At 46.7% G+C, this 26524-nt stretch overlaps 1 protein-coding gene across 1 annotated transcript in view; it reads left to right on the plus strand.

Moving 5' to 3' along the window:
- Window positions 1-209: 209 nt before the first annotated feature.
- Window positions 210-26524, plus strand: part of LOC119398532 (uncharacterized) — a 73107-nt gene continuing 46792 nt past the window's right edge. The window contains exons 1-2 of the mRNA XM_037665375.1: window positions 210-335; window positions 24685-24778. Of these exons, the coding sequence (XP_037521303.1) occupies window positions 210-335; window positions 24685-24778 (220 nt within the window). The remainder of the gene's footprint in view (window positions 336-24684; window positions 24779-26524) is intronic.

Genomic DNA, 26524 nt, shown 5'->3' on the forward strand with positions numbered 1-26524 from the left:
AGCTTAAACAAAGGATCGCACGGATTACGGCAGAAGCGGAAAAATACGCCGAAACCCTCACTAAGAACAGCTGGCACAACTTCTGCGACCGCCTGAATGGCACGCTGAGTACATCTAAAACATGGTCAATCCTCCGAGCATTACTCAACCCAACACATACGAGAACTCACACTAATAACACCATCCGTACTATTCTTCACAAAGAACAGATGGATGACGACAACCTCCTGCGAACGCTGCAACAGCGATACATATCTACAGGTCCTCGGCCCGAGTACAAAGACTATCCACACAAGGAAGAAACGGACCTGGATGCAGACATCACAGAGGCAGAAGTGAGGGCAGCCCTGCTAGGCATAAGACGAAACACGACACCGGGAGCAGACGGCATTCATTATGCACTACTACGCAACCTCGATGATAAGGCCATCCATCAACTCACTGACTTCTACAATAAACATTGGAAAGACGGAACACTTCCTCAGGAATGGCGGCACGCCGATATCACATTAATTCCAAAACCTGGCAAACCTTTGTCCCTTCAAAATCTGAGACCCATATTCCTGACATCGTGTGTCGGAAAACTCTTCGAACACGTTGTTCTACTGCGCCTGCAAGATTACCTCGAGGCGACCAACTTCTTTCCTACCACCCTATTCGGTTACCGCGCTAATTTGTCGACACAGGACGTACTGCTACAACTTAAGGAAGATGTCGTGGATGGCCCTAGTGTGGCTCAAACTAGAGCAATTTTGGCCTTGGACCTTAAGGGGGCATTTGATAATGTCTCACATGAACTCATTTTAAACAACCTTGCCTCCTCCCGATGTGGCAAACGCACCTACGATTATGTACGAGCCTTTTTATCTGACCGCACGGCAACCATTGGCCTTGGGGAACTTCGGTCGGGCACTATAAGGCTTTCCGGCAGAGGCACTCCGCAAGGTTCAGTTTTATCACCTACCCTGTTCAACGTGGCCATGGCAAAACTACCACCACTCCTAGACAAAATTCCAAATGTGCAGCATGCGCTCTACGCCGATGACGTCACAATCTGGGTAAGCAAAGGGTCAGACGGCGCCATTCAAGACGCACTGCAGGACGCTGTCAATGTGGTTCAAGGGTATGCCTTAGCCGGAGGACTCACTTGCGCAGCTGAGAAGTCGGAACTACTGCTGGTGTTTAAACGCCGGAAAAAAACCAACATATCACCAGACGTTATCGTGTATCTGAATGGAAAGCTTATTCCAAGGGTAGATAGACTCCGCATATTAGGACTTCATATACAACACAACGGCAAGGCCACATATACCCTCCAACTACTGCGCAAACAAATCGCCCAAGTGACTCATATGATTAAGCGCATTACCAACCACCGACATGGACTTCTCGAAAAAGATATTCTCCGATTGGTGCAATCCCTCATCATAAGCAGATTGACCTACCACCTCCCCTACCACAACCTTACTCAAACCGAGACAAGCCGGATGGACGCCCTTCTCCGCACGGCACTAAAGGCTGCTCTGGGACTGCCCAATCACGCGTCCACGCAGCTCCTTCTACGACTTGGGGTTCACAACACCATACGCGAACTAATTGAAGCGCATTTTAACAGCCAAATTGAATGTCTGCAGCGGACAAGACAGGGTTGTCTCATTCTCTCTCGGTTGGGATACAGCGTGCCAAACAAACCGCAACAAGAGCCCAAACATCTTTCACTAGATATCAGGAGGAAAATTCAAGTAGCCCCCATACCCCGCAATATGCACCCTGATCGACATAAAGGCCGGAGACGAGCAAGAGTAAAAGCTCTAATGCGAATCGTAGGTGACGGCACATCTAACGCACCAGTCCTTTACACTGATGTGGCCCGATATCGACAAAAACGGGCCATGTGTCTGGTCGTAGTGGACAACACCGATTCTGTAACGGTGTCGGCTACACTTAAAACCCTGGACAGCGGCACGGCAGAGGAGGCTGCTATCGCCCTGGCTATTCTACACGCTTCACAATTACCAGCACCGGACGAACCAATTACCGTGGTTACCGATTCACAAACTGCCTGTCGGAACATAGCGAAAGGAATGGTCACACCCTACACACACCGTATCCTGACATCAATACACCCCACTTTGTTACACAGGGTGCGTATCGTCTGGACACCTGGACACGCCTCTCTCCATGGCAATGAACGCGCTAATGCGGTAGCTCGAGAGCTCACAAACCGGGCGCCATCGGAAGAGCTGTCCAACCCAGACGATGCACCAACAGCACCACTCAACTACACTGAAACGCTACAACACTACCGACAAAGCCGCATGTACTTCCCACCACCACACAAATCACTCAACCGAGAAGACGCTGTTGCCTGGCGGCAGCTTCAGACTAATTCATTCCCCTGCCTTTACATCCTTCATCTCTTCCACCCCACACAATATCCCTCATACTGTCCCTATTGTGGAGCGAAGCCCACGATGTATCACTGCACCTGGGAATGTCCACAACCACCGGGCTGCCGCCCTATTCCTTCACCCTCACAATCCTCTTGGGAGACTGCGCTGACCAGCTCAGAGCCGCAGGAGCAGCGTCGGCTGATCCAGCGGGCACGTTGTGTGGCGCGAGCCAATGGGGCCCTGAACTAAGGGCTCCACCCAACGAGGATAATCCTTGAGGCCTTCACAAATAAAAGTTTTCTCTCTCTCTCTCTCGCGCAAATTGGTTTCACAGGCTTCTATGTGTTGTCGGCAGTGATGTTATCTGCATATTTAAACTTTTGTTAGCATCTCATTACAGCGTTTTTTGTTCATTTTATGTAATGCTTCGTATGAATAATGTACACGAGGACGGTGTGCTCCTCGAATACTTCCGCATAGCTGAGCTTGTCACGTAACACATTATAATACGGCGTACTATTCTGTTCGATTGGTGAAGCACCTTATTCAAGAACAATCACAAAGGCGTAAATGATTTTGCAGCGAAAGAATGAGATGTCCCTTGCTGTTTGTTCATACGCAAAACTTATTGCAGTTTTTGGGAGAGCCCATCTTATTCCACATTTAGTTTTCGTATACCCCTATTGTGTTTCTTGCTTAGAGTTGAAATCTGTCCTTCTTACATTCCAGCGTCATGCTCAAGCGAAAGCCTGCCAACTTTTATGGATTTAGACAAGGTGAGCCATCTTTTATCCATTTGTCAATGTAACATTATTATCTTCGCATACATAAACGTTCCGAGCTGTCCGTTAGAACTTTTCGCTATCGATAGAGGAGACCTGAAGAACTTGAATAACATGTTCCTGCTATGAATGAAGGAAAGAAGACCGATTTTTAAGGGGCTCGTTTTTCTTTCTTATACACAATATTCATGAGAACTAACAGGCCATAATGTCAAAGAAAATATAGGGGATGTAATTTCTAATAATTGGGATATAAATGAAAAGAAAGAAGAGTGGACGAAAAGATAACTTGCCGCCAGCAGGAACCGAACCTGCGACCTTCGAATAACGCATCCGATGCTCTACCACCGAGCTACGGCGGCGGTCATCCCTCCGTCCACTTTATAGGGTATATGTGCATTTTCAACTTAGAAGTGTTAGTCAGCGCCGATCGCAGCCATGGCGGCGAGTGTGGAACACTCTTTTTCTGCCTTTTTTGGCGTACTTGACGCCAAAAAGGAAGAAAAAGAGTGGCGTAAATATCGACGTCGGCGTAAATATCGACCGTAACTTGAAATTTCAAAACCATGTAACACGTTTAACAAAAAAGTTATCACATGGAATACGCATCCTCATTAGGGCACGTTCATTTTTTTCACGACCGGTACTACTCTCACTTTATTTCGCGTTTGTACACTCCCACATTAATTACTGAATAACCTCCTGGGGTAACACGTACAATACTCACCTAAAACCGCTATAAATCGTTCAGAACCGGGCAATTAGATTAATCACGTCTAGTCCACCCACATACAATGCTAAGCAATTACTTCAAGAAAATAACATTCTCAATGTTGCCGCCCCTGTAAAATACAGTCTCGCCACTTTTCTTTTCGAACTGATTAATGAAGAAATCTCATTGTCATTAATTCCCTCATATTTCTTTACTTAATACTAACCCAACTCGTTTCGCGCAGCATAACAACTTCATTTTGCCCAAAGTGCAAACTAATTATGGCAAACTAACAGTTAACTTTGCAGCCATATCATTGTGGAATACGCTACCAATTCTAATAAAAATCCAAAAAACCCATAAATTTCGCCATGAATTGAAAAAGTTCTTGTTATGTGACATTCACTGTTCTCTATAACTGGTTCTTCGACTTGTCATCTCTCCTCAAACTGTTGTTTTATTTTTTTATTTTTATGTTATTTGCACTTATATTTTTTTATTACCGATGGCTCATAGTTTATGACAACATCGTCTTTTCGTTGTATCTGTATCTCATTAATATTGAGTTTTGTAATATTACTATTTTTTGCTACTGTCGTTGCCAAACAAATATTTATGTTAATATTGCATAGGAGGTCCCATTTCAGTTTACACTACGGGACGTCCTTCTGTATATTCTTATCTTGTACGTTGTGTTATGAATGAATAAAATTTGATTTGATTGATTGATTGATTGATTGATTGACCTCGCAAGGTTTGCAAGATTACTGTTAGCCCATGCAGAAGAATAAAAAAGTTCGCGCTGTTTCTCACTAGCACAGACTATTTATGACCACTTTGGTCTTGCAAGATGAAAGAGGGTGGGCTTTCCAACATGGACGCAAAACACACGCAGTTTCTGTTTTCTCATTCTCTTCTATGGAGTCCGTGTTTGCATGCCAACCCGCTTTCATCCAGAATACTTGCCAACTAGCTGGACTGCGTGCGTTCATAACCAAAACAATGTTCTATACAAGAACAAACGCAAGCAGTGAACGAGCCTAATAATATAAAGTCACTTGTATTCTTTGATAACCTGTGCTATGAATTAGGGTCAATGATATCCTATGCGTGATAAGTGGCGCGAAGTTTCCTTAATCAATGGGGCAAGTTGCACGTGTCTACATTGGTTCCATCACTATAGCTATGGATAATAATAAGCTTTTCGCCGGTTATTATAGCATACGGCTGCACACACCGGGTGAAAGGAAGCCACGAAACGAAACAGACATACAGAAGCGAGCGCGCGCGCGCGGGCTTGTTTGTGTGTGTGTGTGTGTGTGTGCGCGCGCGTGTGTGCGTGTGTGTGTGTGTGTGTAGCTTCATGCCGTCCTTTCACCTGATGTGCGTTGCCGCACTGTATAATTTTATTTATCTATTTATTTATTTACAAATACTGCAGGCCCTGTTCGGGCCCAAGCAGGAGTGGGTAACAAATGTCAGTGACAAAATCAGAATAAAAAACATAATGAAAATACAATACAGGATACGAAATTAAGAACATTCTCAACATCAGGGAAAAATATAATTAATACACAGCAATAATCGCATTCATACAGAAATACAAAAAATCTCAGCACTTACGAGGAACATAATATATTGCAATGTTAAAAATCAAGTGCTAGTTCATTGACGAGATGGGCGAACGATTGTGTTGTGTCCGCATTAACGATCTCCTGAGGTAACTTGTTCCATAATGAAAAAGCATGAGGGAATAATGAGTAATGATGATGATCTACTGTCATGAGTAAAGGGGCACGGGGCGCGCGCCGGACAGCGCAAGGCGGCGATGGTGTGCGGGGAATGGAAAAATACCCGATGGTGTGCACCCCCGCCACGTCGACGCAAGCCATTGGCCGGAGAAAGGCGCGTGCCACGCGACCCGAGCTGAGGTGTGGGACCACAGAAGAAGAGTTGGGCATTGTTCGGTGGGGTTGTCGAGGAGCAAGGTGGTGCAGGCCAGCGTCGCGTCCGCGACGGGAACGGCAGGGCTGAGTTCTGGAGGCAGCGTTGTGCATGCCCCGGGAGGGTGGCCGTCGACCTCGGGGTCTACCGAGCGAGGCGTCCTGGGCTTGCGGCAGCCTCAGCACGCAGTTCTCGTGGCACCTTCAGCACTACCACAGCTCGGCAAGACGACGGCGACCCATCGACAATCACCGGATAGCCACGTCGACAGTTCGACCCGGTGGCACCAAGGGGAGGCCAGGAGTTAGGCCTAACTGGACGAGACGGATGTTCTCGACGAAGGGCCGGAGGATCGGCGACGAGGAAGACTAGCAACGCGGCGGATCGACGACGACGACCCCAAGACGTCAACAGCAGCTGCGACGACTGGGCAGGGCGTCGATCTTCGCATCGAATCGAGGCGACGGGCAACACGAACCGTAAGAACGTTCGATTCGCGTAGCGAGACTGAGGCGCCATAGTGGCCAGACTTTGGAGGCTATAGAAGTTAAGCATAGCCTGTAGGCTTTGCGATTTGTTAGAGATTGCGCGCTATAGCGTCACTTTTTCTAACGTTACATTCTGATGTAAATTTTTGGTGTTAACTTCTTGTTTGCCGTGTTGAGTTCTATAAAGTGTGTTTGCAGTGACGCCACGGTCTCCGGCCTCGCTCTCTCTCCCAACTCCATCACACATTGCAAGCGCTCCCGAGATACGTGACATAATAAGTGGCGAGCCTGCCAGGATTTTTCCAGCGTTTGGCCCAGTCACGTACCGTCGGGGGTTGCAAGGATGGATTGGGAGAAATTGGCGGCCGTGGCCAGAGACTGCGAAATGGACAAGGAGGAGACGATGAGATTTTTCGAGAACGCTCAGAAAGAGCACGAAAGAGAGTACGAGCGCGAGAAGGAGCGTGCGCGTGAGGCGCGGGAGCAGCATGAGCGTGAGGAGCAGCGCGCGCAGAAAGAGCATGAGCTCGAGAAGGAGATCCTCGAGCTTAAGCTGAAGCTAGCCGAGGTGAACGCTTGTCCGCGCAGCGACCCTAGTAACGCGAGTACTCCCACGTCAGCGTCTGCCAACTCGCCTATTCCCAGGCCGAGACAAATTTGCCCGCGTAAACTGATGGCGCCCTTCGATGAGCGAAGGGACGACCTTGATGCATATTTGCATCGATTCGAAAGGATCGCTATTGGGCAAGGCTGGGAGAAGGGCGAGTGGGCAAACGCTCTGAGTTTGTGTCTCGTGGGAGAGGCGTTAAGCGTGTTTGGGCGCATGCCAGCTCAGGAATCTCTAGACTACGATATTGTAAAAAAGACTTTATTGGAGAGGTTTCGGCTAACTGCCGAGGGTTTTCGGGAGAAGTTCCGAACGTGTAAGCCCGAAGATGCAGAAACTGGCAAGCAGTTTGCGTGTCGGCTGGCCAATTATTTTGATCGTTGGGTGGAACTGTCTGAGACAGAGAAAACGTATGAAGGGGTCCGTGACAGAATGGTTGGCGAACAGTTCTTAAACCGGTGCAGTGATAAATTAGCTGTATTTTTGAAAGAAAGGAACTTGCACACGGTGGAGGAGATGGCCAAGCAGGCTGATCAGTTCATGGAGGCACAAGGGATAAGAAATTTGGAAAAAGGCGACAAGGACAACAGTAAGGAAGAAGAGACCAACAGTGAGGCCCCAAGGGGTAAACAAAGGGCACAGCAGCGGTGTTTCTTGTGCGACAGAATTGGGCACATAGCCATGAACTGCCGCACAAGCACTAGTCGACAAGAATACCACGTGATATGCCAATTGTGCCAGAAAAGGGGGCACAAAGCAAACGAGTGCAGGAGTAGACCGTTAGAGCATACTGCATGTGCAGTAAGGTCAGAAGAGAAGGAAGAGGTAGTCAGTGCTGTGATAGATAGGTCGGAAGGCGTTAATATGCCAGTGGTGGAAGGTAAAGTAAACGGCAAACGGGTAACGGTATTGAGGGACTCGGGAGCAGATACGGTGTTAGTGAGGAGAAGCCTGGTGAATGGACGAGATTTCACGGGGAGAGTCGGAACAGTGGTTTTTGCAGATGGGTCCAGGGTGAGACTACCAGAGGCCAAGATACGGCTGGATACCCCTTATTTCGTAGGAGAAATTATGGCAAAGTGTATGGAGGATCCAATTTATGACGTTATCTTAGGAAATAGGCCAGGCGTACGAAGGGTGGACGACCCAGCGCAGCAAGGTGGCTATGTCAGGCCAAGAAAGCAGTACAGGAGAAAAGAGAAGGCAAACAAAAGCCCTGAAAGCTCAGAAGCTAGAGCGAAAAATGTGGGTGGCGAAGGACAACGCGAGAGTAGATCGAGAATTTTGGAGCAGGTAGGGGTAACCTCAGAGGAGTTCTCGAAAGAACAAAGGTGTGACAGAACCCTGAGGCACGCGAGAGATAGGGTAGGGTTGGCCGTAAATGTACAAGAGAAGGGTTTAGAGAAGGAGTGTTTTACGAATCGATCGATGATTTGATTTTCCGGAGGGTCTGGAAAAGCGGAACACTCGTCACACAATTGATGGTGCCAACATGTTATAGGCAGGCAATCTTAGAATATTGCTACGCGAATGGGTTCAGAGATGCAAAGAACCTGCGAAGAGAAGTGACGAGAGAGGCATTTTGGCCAGGGATATATAGAGATGTGAAGCAATTTGTGAAAAGTCGCCAATGAAGCTATTGGTTGTGTCATTGTGAAGTGTGGTACCTTGATATGGATTATAGTGTTTTGGACAATGAACATGTGGTGGGTAGAACCAAGGATAGTGGTGTTGTGAAGTGCAGACAAATTGTGAGTGAAAGCTTGCGACGATGTGGTGAAGGGAAGGTGAGCCTAAGCCAAGCAAGGAAAAAGCACGCATCACAAGCTACGGGACACCATCAGAAGAGCAGAGGGCCGTAACCCCAAGGAGGAGGATGAAAGCAGTTTTTTACGAAAAAACTCTTCAAAAGGGGGCCCAATGTCATGAGTAAAGGGGCACGGGGCGCGCGCCGGACAGCGCAAGGCGTCGATGGTGTGCGGGGAATGGAAAAATACCCGATGGTGTGCACCCCCGCCTCGTCGACGCAAGCCATTGGCCGGAGAAAGGCGCGTGCCACGCGACCCGAGCTGAGGTGTGGGACCACAGAAGAAGAGTTGGGCATTGTTCGGTGGGGTTGTCGAGGAGCAAGGTGGTGCAGGCCAGCGTCGCGTCCGCGACGGGAACGGCAGGGCTGAGTTCTGGAGGCAGCGTTGTGCATGCCCCGGGAGGGTGGCCGTCGACCTCGGGGTCTACCGAGCGAGGCGTCCTGGGCTTGCGGCAGCCTCAGCACGCAGTTCTCGTGGCACCTGCAGCACTACCACAGCTCGGCAAGACGACGGCGACCCACCGACAATCACCGGATAGCCACGTCGACAGTTCGACCCGGTGGCACCAAGGGGAGGCCAGGAGTTAGGCCTAACTGGACGAGACGGATGTTCTCGACGAAGGGCCGGAGGATCGGCGACGAGGAAGACTAGCAACGCGGCGGATCGACGACGACGACCTCAAGACGTCAACAGCAGCTGCGACGACTGGGCAGGGCGTCCATCTTCGCATCGAATCGAGGCGACGGGCAACACGAACCGTAAGAACGTTCGATTCGCGTAGCGAGACTGAGGCGCCATAGTGGCCAGACTTTGGAGGCTATAGGAGTTAAGCATAGCCTGTAGGCTTTGCGATTTGTTAGAGATTGCGCGCTATAGCGTCACTTTTTCTAACGTTACATTCTGATGTAAATTTTTGGTGTTAACTTCTTGTTTGCCGTGTTGAGTTCTATAAAGTGTGTTTGCAGTGACGCCACGGTCTCCGGCCTCGCTCTCTCTCCCAACTCCATCACACATTGCAAGCGCTCCCGAGATACGTGACATCTACCAAGTAGCTCGCCAGTACGTTCTTTTGCTGCTGGTGTGCTTATTTCCTAGCCCATGCCTAGAGCGCCGAAGAAAAAGCTGAGAAAAATAAGCAATAAATATAAGGCGCACGTTATGCGATGATGCTTACACATCCGCTGTTTAATAATTCTTGACTTCATCAAAATACTATATTTTCTTGCTTTTTTGGCGACTTCTTAGCAGCTGAAGTAACCAATTCTCCTGTCATGTACAATTTTGTTTCTAATTACTGCGCATCACACGTCGGTAAATTGGTTCTCATGTGATTGATTTGTCTGTCTTTACAGTGCTTTGTCATTCCAGAGGATCTCTGCACAAACCCTGTGAGTTTCAGAAAGATTCTCTTCAACCATCCGCGCTCACCTCAACAGGCATCCTCGCACTTTCAGTTATTCTACCACAGCTACCATTAATATTGTTTCCGCAACAGACATGACAATCACACTCACATCTTAGCAAGGGTTGGATTTTGTTCCGAAACATTGCGCTTTTCTTTGAACGTAAATATCTTTACATTCAAGCTTGGATGATGTCTTCTAGTTTTCACCGTAAAAGAGAGTTCTACTGTAGATATATTTTCGGAAATTTGCTAAACGAGTGTGTACTTACAATGTGGAATCTATATTTTGTACAAATTTAGTAGAATAATGGGGAACCGCAAACGTCTGAAAGCGAATATTTTTTTTTTTACAGCAGAGCTGTTAAGGTCAAGGGTGGCCGTTTGTCGTAGAGGGAAAATGAACATCACCATGAACCGATACGCACCATCTTCGTCATCTTCGTCATCGCCTTCCACTTCTTCCTTTTCTGTTTCCCTACCAGAAGACGTGCGCCAATTTGTCCGGTGTATGATGCAATCACTTCATGGGCGAGATAACGACCACAAAGGAGAGAAAGAAAGAAAACAGAGAGGAAAAAAAATAGAAAAAAAGAAAATCTTGGCGAAAAATTTTTTTTTGCCGAGGCGAGGTTCGAGCCCGCGTACCCACGATGCGAAGTCGAGCGTCCTAGTCACTCGGCTGTCCAGGTTTTTTTTTTCTTATTACCGGTTTCACAACACGGCACAGGAATAACAGCAGACAATACAACAATAGACACAACTGAAGCAATGTCAAGGCAGTGCACACCTATGATTAGTTACATTCCTAAAATTCCTTTTGGTAAGCCAGGGGCTCAACTCTGGAAAGCCAGTCAGGAACAAAGTCTTGTTATTGGAGTACATCAACATATTGACAAATGCTTTCGCGAAAAAGCACGCGTGCAGGTCTCCTGTCAGGGTCGCAGTGGAAACCGGCCATTCTAGCCCGCCATAGACAATGGAGGCCAAGAAGCATTTTTAGATCGAAAGGCAGTCCATCCTCATTTTCTATTGGTAAAAATTTTTTTTTCAAGTGAATGCAAGGGAAGTTCTTTTTTGAGCGTTCTCTGTAAAACGTCCCAGAAATAAACCGCTTCCCAACAATGCAAAAATACACGATCTATTGTTTCTGGCTTTCTGCAGATAAAACAATCGGAACCCCATGGCATATAAACGCCTCGATCTTCTAAAAAGGTCCAAACCGGCAGGGTGCCCGAATGTAACTTAAAAAAAAAAGGTTTTTGCGCTTGGCTGAATTTGCATTTTCTTAACACGTTTGAGAACATCGTTACCCTTGCCCCTACTATTTATTATCCTATACATAGGTACCGGAAAATCATGTCCCATATGTCTTTATGCAGTTTCTTTCGACCAACTGAAAACAGGTATTCACTGGAAAACCTAACTAACAAAAAGCGGACACTGTCCACGACTTTCTTAAAGAAACCTCGCGTGATTCCGGGCATGCTTGCGGTGCTAACAACAAAGTTAGGCAACACACGACAAAGGCGCAACTGGCATGCTGTTCTCAAGAAGGGGTCTCGAACATCCCGAAAGAAAATGCTCTGCTCTGCAAGCATACCTGGACAGCCGAGCGACTTGTTAATCACTCGGCTGTCCAGGTATGCTGGCAGAGCAGAGCATAGGCTTGTATAGTATACAGTCGAAACCCGCGATAACGAAATCCCGAGGGAACGAAATTCTCACCGCAACGAAATATTTTCGGAGCACCGGCGAACGCCCATAGGAGTCAATGCATTTCGTAACTCGCGACTACGAAAGATATTCATAACGCATTCCCTCATTAACGAAATTTTTGAAACACGAGTGCGCAAATAATCTACTCTCGCAACAATAACTACATTAGAAAACTGCTGAAATACATTCATGCTACACTTAAATTGTGCAAAACCATCGCTACAGCGCACTTGAGAAGCAGCCGCCATCATTGTTTACAAAAAAAAAAAAAACGTAAAGCAGGCGACAATGATGATGATGTTGGCTTGCCGACACCTGCTCGTTATCGCGGACTACGTAGCCAAGTCCGCATTCCTCATGGAGTTTCGTTCGTTAGCTTGGCTCTGTGCTTGGCTTTGTCGGCTTTGCGCGCACATGGTCGCGTTTGTGGAGCAATTTGTGGAGTGTTTGCTTGGTCACTTGGTGCAACGTGAACTGTGTGTTGCGATTGCTTCGTCCGATTTCGCTGCCTGCGAAGATGCCGCCTCCAACGAAAAAGCGGAAGTTCATCACGTTGGAAGATAAGGCCGCAATCATCAGTGAAGTGGGAAAGGGCAGGAAATAAAATGGACATCGCCTCAGAATTCGGCGTTGCGTGCAGGTCGCTGTCCACGATTCTGCGCTGATCCAACGGAGCCGGAAGAAGGTTCGCCTGTAGGCGCACTTGATGTCGGTACTGGTGACAGCGCAGTGCCGCCGTCACTGACCAGTGCATGGGGCGAATTTCGCGCCACGGCAAACGAGATTCCCGATCGAGAGGTATGAAATTCCTGCGTGGTAAGGCCCGCCAAAGCAAACTTACTGACTTTTGGAAATAAAATGTTTTTGTAAATTCCATGTCTTTTCTGCCGCATTCTCGCGCCAACGAAATTCCCGCAAGAGCGAAATTTTGTGCTTTCCCCGCCGATTTCGTTATTGCGGGTTTCAACTGTAGTACAGCAAGGTGGGGAGAAATGAAAGTGAAGGTGAGGAGGACAGATGTAGGGGTTACGAGGAGGGAAAGGAGGACCGGAGAACTAGTAAATAGAGAAACAGAAAAAGAAGTAAAAAAAGGGTAGAATCAGAGAAAAAGATCAAAGGCGAGAGACCGGCCACAAAGAGAGAGATATAGAGAAACTAAGAAAGAAAAGGAAGAACGATAGAAAAAGACAGAAAGACACAGGAAGGAATAGACACAGAGATAAAGAGAAAGCGACAGACACAAAAAAGTCACAGTTTCACCGCCAGGGCGAAGCAATGAATGCGATAGCAACAAGTTGTAGTGTTACACCAAGTGAGGCTGGCAGCTAACGGTTTTGTATCCGATCTCGCGTAACTACAACACGCTGGTGTAAGAGAATACGGACTCTCCAGGGAGATGCTCTCCGCATAGTAACTTCGGGTTGAGAGCTAGCCGCCCGCTGTGATGGCTTTCGAGATAGCGCGCGCGCCAACGATCGCGCACTCAGATCCACAGATCAAAAGTAATGGCTGCTCACGCGACAAGCCCTCCCTCCCCCCCTGCTCCACACCTCGCATCTTTTTTCATGGTCGTTAAAGACAGCGGGGCGTTTCCTGCCTGCTTTGACGGCAGGCCTCCCGAGCAGGGTGACGTGATCGCATGCACCGCCCGAGCGACGGAAACAGGCCGGCTCGTTTCATCTGTGCTTCGGCCGCGTTCGTCCCCCCGCTCGCGTACTTTTACATGCGGTAGAGCAGCAATGAGCGGGGGTATCTTATGAATTTGGACTTCATAACGGAAGGACATGACGGCGCCGGCGACGGCAAAAACGAGTCGAGACTGTCCATAAAATTCCTATCGCAATAAAAACAATATCTGCGGCTTAGCTCGGCTAGACCCGGTCAGGGCTTAAAGTCTCCCTTCATCGGAGGGGGGCCCTCATAGGGTGGGGCCCTACATATACACACATATATATATATATACATATATATATATATATATATATATATATATATATATATTGGTCATGCCATGCCAAGTGGCCAAAACGTGGCGCTCAGACATCGCAGATTTTTCTGATAACATTTATACCTGTTTCCTATACCCAATGGAGTATTGTGGCAAAACATTCTTGCTCGAAAACATATTCAAGACCTTAGCGCTATTTCAAAGTTCGCTTGCTTTTGCTAAACTGTGCGTAATAAGAAAATATATATATTATCTATTTTTGTGCATTGAGCTTCGAAACAGCGTTTGCTCTACTACAGAGGTTCTGTTTACTTGTGCTATTTAACAATTCCGAAATTTTTGCGTTTAGCTGCCAGCTACGTATCTTCAAAAACAACTAAAATGTTCAAAGTCCTCGATTTTTTTCCTTAAGCTAACTGAAGCTCTCCTGAAGGAATGGATTGCAAGCCACAATCTTAGGCTCCACGTGGCATGATGCATATGGATGCCTTTTATAACGGCGCTTTGACCTGTGCTCCATCATGCTAAAAAAACGTTTTTAAGAGTCGGCCTAAATCCTTGTCTACTTCTCTTAATTCATTAATATTATCAAGGAAACGCGCCCATCAATTCACAGCCCCACTTTCTTCCTTTACGGCAGAATGACCTTTCGTTTCCTACTTGTAATTTTGTACTTTTTCCATACTTTGCCTCCACCAATCCTCTAACCGTCCTTTACTTATTTCTGTCGCGGACATGTTCACCTTTCTATTGTTGTCCCTAAAACCCAAGGCTTCATGTAGGATAGTGGCCAAACATATAACGGGTGGATATCTGCACATTCAATGCAACATGCTCTTTCATTTTCTTAGCTTCCGCATAGCATATACATTTTGGTTTACTGAATCTGGCTTTATAACTACGCGTGCTGCGGCAACACGACCTCGCTTCAAGCAATAGAACGCTACCCTTTGAATTATTACGCAGTGCCTCCGTCGTAATTTCGACTTTGCCGTTTTGGTGCACCGCACACAGCGTGGCGCCATCTTATAAAAGGAAGCGAAAATCCGCTCCGCGAAATCGTTGCCTCTGCCATTACATACGGAAGCGCGAAATCACTGGCGTTTATACGAGCACAGTCGTGGGGCTGGCATTTAAAAGAGCGAGTGTATGGCACTATCCCACTTTGGAACGTCGTTATTTGTATTTTAAAATGATGCTTCAGCGTACAAGAAGTTGCACCTTCACTGATGATGTGAGGAAATAGTGAAAACTCGGAAGCGATATGTGTTGTAACTTCTTTGGGCTGTAACTTAGTGTCGAATCTTGGGCGCGTTGGAGGTACATTGGAGGGAACACAGCACAAAAGAAGACGGGTACATGGATGCCATCACTGTGTGCGCGTCTCCTTTGTTTCACCCCTCCGCTTTTGCGCTGAGTTCCCTCCAGCGTATCTAATTCGATCCTCTACAAACGGTTAGCTGGCAGAGGCCACATTTTTTTTTTAAACTTTTGGGTGAGCACCCGGATTTTCCCGTTTTGTCCTTACAGCAATTTCCTGGTATCCCGGTTGAATGCCCGGACAACAACGCTGGCTTTTAACTCAAGGTCACTCAAGGTTTTCATCAAGGTTTTGAAGGCCATCGACAATAGGAGCTAAAATCATTTATGCTAAAAAAAAGCACCCGTGCACCTATATTTAGGCGCACTTTAAGATAACCTTTCGTGGCCAAAATCTTTCGTGGGTGTAGCACTATGATGAGCCTCACCTTCGTATTTTCGTTTTTGCGCGTGTGAGAGGCTTAAGAAAAAAATATGCATACGCATCACCCTTCACAATCTAGCGAAATTACCCGAGATTCATTAGTTGCCGACTTTCGTACACCGCTCATGGCGTATAATAAATGGTACATTGTGTTCCACACATAAAATTTGCGGAGCTTATTGCAGCAGTTCTATTAGTCGGTGCTATAGCACTCGAAGCAGTAGGCGGCGGAGAAACACAGTGGGTGCATGTGGAAGCTGCGCTACTCTTAAGCCATCACAACCCTAACAAGACGCGAAAGACAATGCACTTAACTTAGTCTAGGGCGCATGCTCGATGCCAGCGCGTCTAGCTTCCTTCGCTGTCACTAAGGCGCTAGAACTGCATCGTCACCGAATCGCTCCCTATCGGTGCTCGTTAGTGTCACGACGCAATACTTCACATCACCGCTCAGGGATGGCGGTAAAGCCTCGCAAACAAAGAGCACCGTGTGAGAGGGATTGTGTGAGAGATATAAGGCGCGTTTGTGTAGCTTCGCACATGCGCGTCGGTGGTGCAGTGGGTAGAATGCCTAGCACCTATCGTCGCCGATCGAGAGGTATGTGGGTTCTATTCCCAGGTTATTCGCGTGAATGAAACATTTTGTTCCAGTTTTTAAATGCGAAGCATTTCTTAGCGAACTTCTGCGACTTTGAGCGTATCTATCTATCTATCTTGCCGCCTACGGCTTTGTGCTCTCCTGGCCGTTTCGTTAATCGGATGTATACCAAAATTATTGTGTCATAACATGGCCTTATTACGAACATAAATGACCGGTCATATCATGAAAATCATGACACGCATGTCATGAACAGCATGATTTACATTCCACGGCCTTAGGCTCTTGCGGCCGTTCCGTTAATTTCATATACACCAAAATTGGTACGGCATGACAAGAATTCATGACGAACATAATGACAGGTCCTAACATGCAAATCATGACGCGCATGTCATGTACAGCATGATTTACATGACATGGTCTCTGGGCGCTCGCGGCCGTTTAAATGAAGGGATGTATACGAAAACTGGTATGACGAGACATTTCTGTATGATGAACATAATTGACACGTGGTAACATGAAAACCGTGACATGCATGTCATGTACAACATGATTTACATGCCACGCTCATGGCGCACTCGCGGTCGTTTCGCTAGATTGATATACACCAAAATTGGTATTATGCGATGTGACTGTATGAAGAGCATGAATAACAGGTGGTAACATGAAAACCATGACATACATGACATGTATGTCATGATTTACATGCCACGCTCATGGTGCATTCGCGGCCGTTTCGCTTGCATGATATACAGCAAAATTGGTATTGCGCGACACAAGCGTATGACGAACGTAAGTGAGAGGTGGTAACATGAAAATCATGATATGCAAGTCATGTACGACCTCATTAACATGCCACGCTCATGGTGCGCTAGCGGCTGCTTCAGTAGATTGATATACACCAAAATTGGTATTGTGCGAAGTGACTGTATGAAGAACATCAATACCAGTTGGTAAGATGAAAACCATGACATGCATGTCATGTATGTCATGATTTACATGCCATGCTCATGATGCATTCGCAGCCGCGTCGCTAGCTTGATGTACACCAAAATTGGTATTGCGCGACGCGACTGTATGACGAACATGAATAGCAGGTGGTAACATGAAAACCGTGACATGGTGTCATGTATGTCATGATTTACATGCCGCGCTCATGGTGCATTCGCGGCCGTTTCGCTAGCTTGATATACACCAAAATTGGTATTGCGCGAAGCGACTGTATGACGAACGTAAATGAAAGGTGTTAACATGAAAATCATGACATACATGATATTACGCCATGATTTATATGCCATGCTCATGGCGCACTCGTGGCCGTTTCGCTAGATTGATATGCACCAAAATTGGTATTGCGCGATGTGACTCTATGAAGAGCATGAATAACAGGTGGTAACATGAGAACCATGACATGCATGTCATGTATGTCATGATTTGCATGCCACGCTCATGGTGCATTCGCGGCCGTTTCGCTAGCTTGATATACATCAAAACTGGTATTGCGCGATGTGACTGTATGATGAACATTAGTGACAGGTGGTAACATGAAAAACCATGATATGCATGTCATGTATGGCATGATTTACATGGCATACTCATGGTGCACTCGCGGCCATTTCGCTCGCGTTTCATTGGCATGGTGTATACTAAATTGTGCATGCATGCGTGTATGGCAAACGTGCGGTATATGGTGGGCTAGGTGTCATGGCACGAATGATTTCATTTGGCTCAAAGACAAACAAGGCGATGTATGCAGCTCTTTGCTGGTTGCTTCGCATTACATCGATTCCCACAGTGCGTGGGATCTGCCGAATTTTTCTTTGTCATTCGTTAGTGTACCTTTTACCAACGTCATATATGTGATACGTCAGTGAAGTCTTGGTGTACGTCGACACAAAAAACTTTCCTGGGGTGCTATGCAGGATGACCCGAGCTCCTCGGGCACACGAGTTTGCTCCGAGCCCGCCCTACGGCGGTCATGATAGGAAGACAGTGCGGAGCGCGCGATAGCAGTGTTGATAAAAAAACTCCAGGCCTGCGCTGAAACCGCAGCACAGTCACAGCGAAAGCTGGAAGAGCGGCGTTTCTAGAGCCCGTTAAGCTCTCCTGGGGCTACAATACAAGTACATTAGAAAGGTACCCACTACGCCATTAATCACAATTTTTGTGAAGTTGGGAAGCACCTACTAAGCCATTATTCGTCATTCTGCGGAGATGCGAGGCACCTGCTACACGTCTCTAAGGCATTATGTGCACTTCGTTGACGCCTCGACTGATGACGATGAAGAATTATGGCTCTGCCCTTTGTAATGGGTTGGAATCTTTAAACGGCCCACCAGTTATGTAATTTGCATTGGGTGACGCCCGGTCGCTATTTCCCTCTCCCGTCATGCTGTATAACATATGTTGACGTGGGAGAGAGATGGGGGGGGGGGTGGTTGGCGAAGAACTTCACTGAGACCCCGAGGAAATGGATCATGCGCTTATGGGCTTCCTTGGCAACCAATACAAGTGCACTTGCGAGGAACCCACTACGCTATAAATCATTGTAATTTTACTGAGACCCCGAAGAAGTGGATCATGCGCTTATGGGCTTCCTTGGCAACCTATACAAGTGCACTTGCGAGGAATCCACTACGCTATAAACTACGTTACGCTATCTTCTATCTATCACGCTATCATTGTAATTTTTGAGAAGTAGGGCAGCAGGCACTGTGCCATCTTTCGTCATTCTACGGAGAGCGTCGGTACCTGCTAAACGCATGTAAGGCATTATGCGCACTTTGTTGATGCTGTGCCTGATGACGATGAAGAAATATGGCAGAGCCCTTTGTAATGGGTTGGAAGCATTCAACAACGTACTCGTTGCGCAATTCGCATTGTGTGACGCCTGGTTACAGAATTCGCGTTTTGCGACGCTTGGTGCTTATTTTACTCTTCTACCACGCTATATTGCATATGCTAATGTGGTTCCTTCCCGACATGAAGCCTGTATAGGGCCTTTTTGCAAAGCAGTTTCAAGCACTGGCATGGCTCAGAGGTTGAATACTGGGCAACAAGGGCGCACACGCAGCACTCTCGTGCAGCTCGTTTCGCTTCTCTCGAATGTTACAGATAAATAAATATACAGGTTATTGCTATACTCACATTACACGACTGAAAATTTTTCTGCAGTAGCGAATGGGCAGAAGCAATGCATCCACAAAGAAGCAAGCAGTAACATTTCTCGCCGCAGATGCCACGAGGGGCGCTTGCTTCATGGCTTTGAGTGGTACGTCTTGAGCGCGGTGAAATTGAATGCGAGACATCGTAGCCACGTGATGATATAACTTTTAGTTCTTCGTGCGTGTGGGCATAGTCTGCGCGAATATGCTCATAGAGGAATCGAGCCGCTCGCTGGCGTTGTGGCGTAAGCACTGCTCCTCGGCAAGTGCAAACGCGGTGGGCGGACCCGATCTTCGCCGCGGGCGTGTGTCAATCAAACTGATTGACGCGCTAACTCGGGCACAAACTCGTTGATTCTGAAAAGGCCCCAGTTTAACTCGTGACTGTCATCGTGCCGGTGTGCCTGTCAAGCGGTTCATGCGGTGGACGCTAAGCAGAGCTTCTTTGCATACGAAATAATTTGGTCAGCTTGCACTACTCGAGCAAGGCTGGATCCATCGTATAGGAGCTTGTGAGCAACTAGCTTCTTTGAGCTTTTTGCGTGGCTGGTCTATCAGTCTCCTTCGGAGTGAAGACCACGTCACTTCGGTCTGTTTTGATGGTAATAATTAGCTAGGTCTTAATTAAAATGATATAGATCTGTCTTAATTGGTAGTGTTCTAATCAACACGTCAATAATTACCCATGTTTAATTGACAAGGATTTAATTATTATGAGGCAAATTAGCATAGTCCTAATTAGCGCGATCCTAGTTAGCGTGGTTTCAGTGAGTAAAGTCATAATTAGCTCGGCTTTAATTAGCGAACCCCTAATTAGCGTCGCGTTAACATGATTCTAATTAGCTCGATCATAGCCCTACACGGCTTCATTAGCATGGTATTAGTAAGATGTGGCTTAATTAGCTTGGTCTTAGCATGACATGGTTTAATTTGCTTGATTATAGCAAGTCCTGACTTATTTAGCTAGGTACACCACCCAGCCAATTAGATAATCAGCCGGGCACACGCGCTCGGGGAGCGAGCAGACGATGAGTAAATTGGTGAAGAGGGCGTGCGCCTGCCCAGCAACGCGCTCGAGTGTACAGGCCAACCACGGTGATTTTACACGTGGCCTCGGCGATTAGCTCCAGCCGCGCTGTTAAGGGACCCTCTAACACTTTTCCTGACCTCATAGTTTTACAGTTTTTACTTTCGGGTTGCGTAGACTGGAGGCTGAAGAGATTAGTGCAGCAAGAACGGCAGCGGTAGGGGCACGCAGTCCGAAGTTATTCAGCCTAGAACACTCAAAATACAATAAAATGGAGGCCTACCCTCAACTCGATTTTCGCGGGGTCACCTGACCACGTTTCACTCACCCTGTGACGTCTGATGGCGCCCCAATGAAATGAACTGAAAGATCCTACGTACGGGAAGCTTGCATACAATGTTGGCCGTTCTTTCCAACGTATTGATGACGCCGTTGCCATAGTAACAAACAATGTGGTGCATTAGGAGTGAACTGCGCGTGCGAAACGAGGCAGATCGTGAACGCCTCTACATTTTTTCTAGTTTTAGTCGTGCTTCTTGTTGCGACGGCGTCTATATCAACGCTCTTACAATTTTTTCCCTTCAGTTTCTACAAACAACGGCGCCTGGAGCGTCCCGAGCGGGTTTCCCTCGAGCGCCGTGGCGTTCGGCGCATTCATTGCCGGGCGCTGCAATTTTAAAGCTGAAATGTCTAAGATCGTCTGTCTAGTTGGTGTTCAGTGAAAAAAGCACGCTCAAGAAAAACTAAACCCAATAATAAACCCTTTTGTGATGCAACGCCGTTATTACTACTAACGTTACATTTATCCAATCATAGGCCAGCGCTCATCTTCGTCATTTCCGCCCGCAATAGTTCTGGCGAGCGCCACTACGCGTTGATACTGTCAGCAGTGATGTAGGCGCTTCAAAAAAATGTGTTGGAGGGCCCCTTTATAAGGCGCTCGGTCGGAACTAATCTCAGAGGCCACGGTGCTGATTATTCTAAAGGATACTTAGTGCAGACATTAAACGCTTGAAAATGAATTCAAACGGCCCGCGCACGCATAAAAATATAGTTAGTAGAACTTTCTGCCACTTTTCGTGCATGAGTGCACTTCTACACTCAGTGGAACGACAAACAAATGAAAGAAGGTGCCTCTAGTTCGAAGACACCACCCAACCTTCTCAACCGCCCTTGGCGTGAGGCCGCGTTCCATCGTAACCAATGGAACGGAGCGCGCGCTGAGGGATGGATTTCACCTTCTCGTACTGTTAGCTCGTTCAAAAGGGGGTGTCGCCAGATCTCGGAAAGATCCCGAGTTTCGCCAAACTCGGGCCATCCTGCATAGCACCCCTGTTTAATGTTTCGAGGTAGGGCACATCGTACCGTATGCGAAATATTTCTTTCACTATCATGAGCACTTCATACGCGATGCAAAATTAGGTCAATGTCAGTAGGTCACAACGAGCTGTCTTGAGAGGGGCGTATAGCTGGCAAACGTGAAATTCTTTTATTGTATGTACTGCAATATTTTCCTATGCTACGCATACTGCTTGTCAATTCAACAATAAAAATATCAAACATCTCGGCCACCTTTTGTACGAAGAAGCTGCAGAAAGGAATGCAGTCTTTGTGGGCTTGATTTCCTGACCGGAAAGTCTTTTTAGTAACGGAAGAAGTTTTGTTGTTTTATTCTGAGTAACCGATGCTGCTATTCTTCATAGCTTCACGCTCTAAGATGGTGGAATTAAAGCTTTTAACGCAATAGCGTTAAAGAGCTCGTATCGCAGAAATTCCGCCGGCGTCGGAGCCGTTGGTTGTGAGCGAAAAATCATCATCTTGTCCATGACCGAAAAATCGAAAAAGCTGCAAATAAAATAAACAATAAAAATGTTGGGTCCGAGCGAGAATCGAAACCAGGCCGTCTGCGTGGCCAGCAGGTGTTCTACCACATAGCGACGCCTCTGCTTGGAGCTGAACTGAAAGTAACTTTCATGCTTCCCAAAAATACGCGTCCTGTATACTGGTGTCACAGTAGGAGATGTAATATGGCAGTAATATTGCGTGGTACAAGCGTACATTGCCATCGGGCGTCACACCATGTGAATATTATAACAACTTGATGGTTTAAACCCAGCCACCCATTACGAAAGGCACACACATGGCTGCGCGTATTCTCTTAAGACCACGTAGTGGGTGCATCGCAACTTCGAAAAAGTTTCTCGCTCACATGGAGAAAGGAATACTAAGGAGAGGCCCTGACGTCACATTCGTGAAGCCTCCACATCGCAAACACCCGCATCGCCTCCTAGCGAAGGAGCAGCGAAAGATTTCGCGATTTCCGTCGCGACGTTCGCAAGCGCATGCGCGCGTCGCGGAACATTGCAGCCTGTTTTTGTTTGTTTTTCGCCGTGCAAGCGGCGTAATCGATTCACGCGTGCTGCCCCTTCTGTGTGTTCTTTAGGAAAGCTACGCAATGCCCAGCTGTTGCGCATACCCTGTGCAAATCGCGTGCACTGCGGACATTACCGGTTGTCACTTTTCATGTGTACGCATGTTCGCTTCATTACTGGTCACTAAGGCATCGTATTTGCATGCGGAGCTCTCTGATGTGCGCTCTGTTGCTCTTTACTCGTTGTGTCAACTCGGAACACACGTGAAACTTTGTTTTTGGCGTCTGACGCGCCGTACATACCATGCGCTGAAGGCATCGTACATATTAGAGACTGTGTCGTTGAAACGAAAGGACAATAAACTTTTGTTGTGTATACAATAAACTTTTGTTGTGTTTTTTGTGTATACAATACAGCGATGTCCCCTTTTCGACGTGAGGCTACGTCAACTATAGGTTGGCATTGCTCCGGATAGGTACTGCGCTCACTCCATATACACGAGCAAAGAACCGCTAATCGGGCAATCGATATGGAAATCGGGCTACGGGTAAGGAAAAGAAAGGCCTAATGCCCAGTAGAACGCGTCAGTCACTGCTAGGTGAGTTCGAATACGATGAGACGGGGGCAGAATGTTTTTGATTACGGCACGTACCGGTACTTTCTGTACTGTTGCACAAAAGCGCTCCACGAAGAATTTCAGCACGCAGCGCTCGGGCCTGGCACGCACGAACAGCCTGGTAAACGTCTGCTTGCAACGTTTTACTGCGTGCGAACCGCACAATACACGTTAAGTTTACACCGGGACTATAAATCCGAGCAGAAGCGAACCACCGCGGAGAGCACGCCGTGGGGCGTCTGCTGTTTTGTTTGCCCCATACCGGTTTGTTTGCCCCATAAATCTGACGTCACTTCCGCCACACTTTTCGCAATGCATTGGGACACGATAGGGCCTCTCCTTAGTCTTTCCTTCCTCCATGCTCGCTCATAATTGCTCCTGGTTTAATGCATGCTACCCATTACATAAGGCACACACCTGAGTGTGCGCATTCTGTTAAACACTCGTAGTGTTCGAAGTGCGCACTAGGGGCAGGATATCGCTATCGCGTTCATTTCTTCTTTTCTTTTTTTTTTTTGCGGTTAGCCTTCGTTCACGTTGCTGGCTTCTGTAAACTGATTTTCCACCTCTCTCTTTTTACACAGGACATGCTAATGCCGTTCACTGAAAGTCTCATTAGCGTGAGTACCTCGCCTATTTCTGTATTAATTATTAGCGAAATCCTCTCGCAAGCTACACATTATTTGCGCGTACATTGAAGCATTAAATTACACACCATAAGTTAAGTAATGTCTATTTTAGCAACCTATGATTATGTTTTGTCTGAAAGCGGAAAATGAAAACTGTGATGATGCTAATATGCTGTTTCGAAGAGCATACGACTTGGAATCATCCCGTTTCACTCAGTGTGCGTGTGTGAGCTTGAGGAGAACGAAACTCCTAACAGACATTCTTTATTTAGCCTGCCTAATGTAGTTATGCGTTAGTGGGCCAAGGTCATGAGCATTCACTGTATATAGATTTAATGTTTGTGTCTTTCTCTGCAGAAATTGCGGCAAATTTGATAAAGGCTATTCTGATCACATTCTCGATTGACTTTTAGGGATCTGCCTTTGTCTTCAAAGCAATCCATAGAGTATCGCTTAAATACATACATTTCCATATCCAAATTACTTTATGACGCGTTTTAATGAAATAGTCTGTGCAAAGAATTTCATCTAGTGCAATCAAAGGAAGGTAACAGCCAGTAGTGGCTGTCGTTCCCCGACTACAAAAATCTTCTTGCTTATAGTTTTGTTCAGAAAGATCGCCTGAGGGAAGAACCACACTGCTATGCAGTTTTATCTCTTTCAAAGAGCCCCATATGATATGCTTTGCCACAGAATGCAATATTAATTCAATCGATTATAATATTTTGCAGTGTGCCGTCGCAGCTATTACGGACCTGGAGCTGCCGTCAAAATTATACCTGATGGAAGGCATTGTGGTGAACATCTTGAAGAACTTCGGTTTTGGTAATGCATATTCAATTTCACTTTTTGTTTCCCAGGATATTTTAAGACCGGTTTCTGTAGTACCTGTTCAGTCGTGCATGCTTCATGCGCTTATTAGAAATTACCGCTATATGACTTCATTTAACCTCATAAAGGCTCTCGTCGTCTGAAAGAGTATCAATGTAGATTGCGCTGTGTTTGATGGTTTAAAATTCATAAAAACGCAATTTGAAAAGACCAGAGCACGGCGAAAAGCCCTCAAAAATATTTATTTACTATATTTAATCAGTTATTTCTTCGAGATATCGTTTGCATCATAGTCTTCATTTATAGATGCCATGGAAGGCGCTACTGAGCAGGGCTGGGCAAAGATAATTGGAAATTGTATCGCGATAACAAGATACCACAACACTGATTGTATCCGATACGATACATTCCAATTGTATCTTAAGATACTTCGATACATTCGCAAATTTGTTATTAATTGTCTCTATAATGTCGCACTAAACGCCTATGCACCACAATGTTCGCTTAAAAGTCTATTAACTGCGACGCACTTTGTTTCGTTTGAATGAAATGCCTGTTATAGTATCTCAAAAGCTTTGTATTTCCTGCTGAAGGTATTCAAAAAACGGCTTGAAGCGGCAGATGGAAGCTTGCGATGAAAAAAATCCGTAAACAGGGGTTGCGTGCTCGAGCCGACGTTTCGACAAGTGGACTTGTCTTCTTCAAGGCTGGAACTGAAATTGTATCGCGATACGATAGAAGGCAAGTCCACTTGTCGAAACGTCGGCTCGAGCACCTACTCCCTGTTTACAGATTTTTTCATCTGCTCAAGATATATTAGTTTCATTCCGAAACCACTTATTGGCGTTGCTTTAGCTGCTTAGCACGACAGCTCTTTATACGCTTCGCCGATTGCGGTTTTTGCTTGCTTTTGTAATTGGTGGCGCTCCCTGCTCTCCTTGCCGATGTACTTGCGGGTTGCCATCTAATCACAAGAACTTCAATAAGAAGCCTGCGCACGATGGTGCAAAAGGTACTGGGGACATCTACCTTGCCTGTGAACGCATTACGGTTTTCGCAATACTGGATAACGGGGCAGGTGTACAGCAGCAAGAACGCTGGCAGCGACATTCATTCCTACGCATCGCGTCAACGTAGAGGACACAAAACTGCAATCACTATTACATTCTACATATCTCGTGGCGTAAAGCGTTCGTTAGCGATGTACTGAGTAATGCGTAATTTTTTAACAATTTTTCTTCTACGAGAGGACATGTGAAGCCCAGAAACGTCTCACACGTATTGTATAGTTGTACACAGCGTCGCTGGACGCCGCCGCTACCCCAACTATATTGCCACTTTTATATCTCCAATTACCTGGTAATGAGTAGCTGTAAAAGCATTTAGCAAGCGTAAAAAAGCAAAACAAAGATATCTAGGTAAAATAGGCAACCTGTTCCGCATCAAACACGGTGAATAAGTATAGAAACCGATACAGGCCGCACATCCGAGAGCTAATAATAATTGTTGCGTTTTACGTCCCGAAACCACGATATGATTAGTAGAGATGTCGTAGTGGACGGCTCCGAAAATTTCGACAACCTTGGCTTCTAACGTGGATATATGCGCACGGGCTTCTAGCATTTTGCCTCCACCGAAATACGGCCGCCGCGACCTTCGGATCAGCAGTTGAGCACCATAACCACTAAACCACTGCGGCGGGTAACCCCTAATAGCTGCGGCAATTAAGCATTTAAGGTA

The sequence above is a fragment of the Rhipicephalus sanguineus genome, chromosome 7, assembly GCF_013339695.2.
Source record: "Rhipicephalus sanguineus isolate Rsan-2018 chromosome 7, BIME_Rsan_1.4, whole genome shotgun sequence".
Lineage (NCBI taxonomy): Eukaryota > Metazoa > Arthropoda > Arachnida > Ixodida > Ixodidae > Rhipicephalus > Rhipicephalus sanguineus.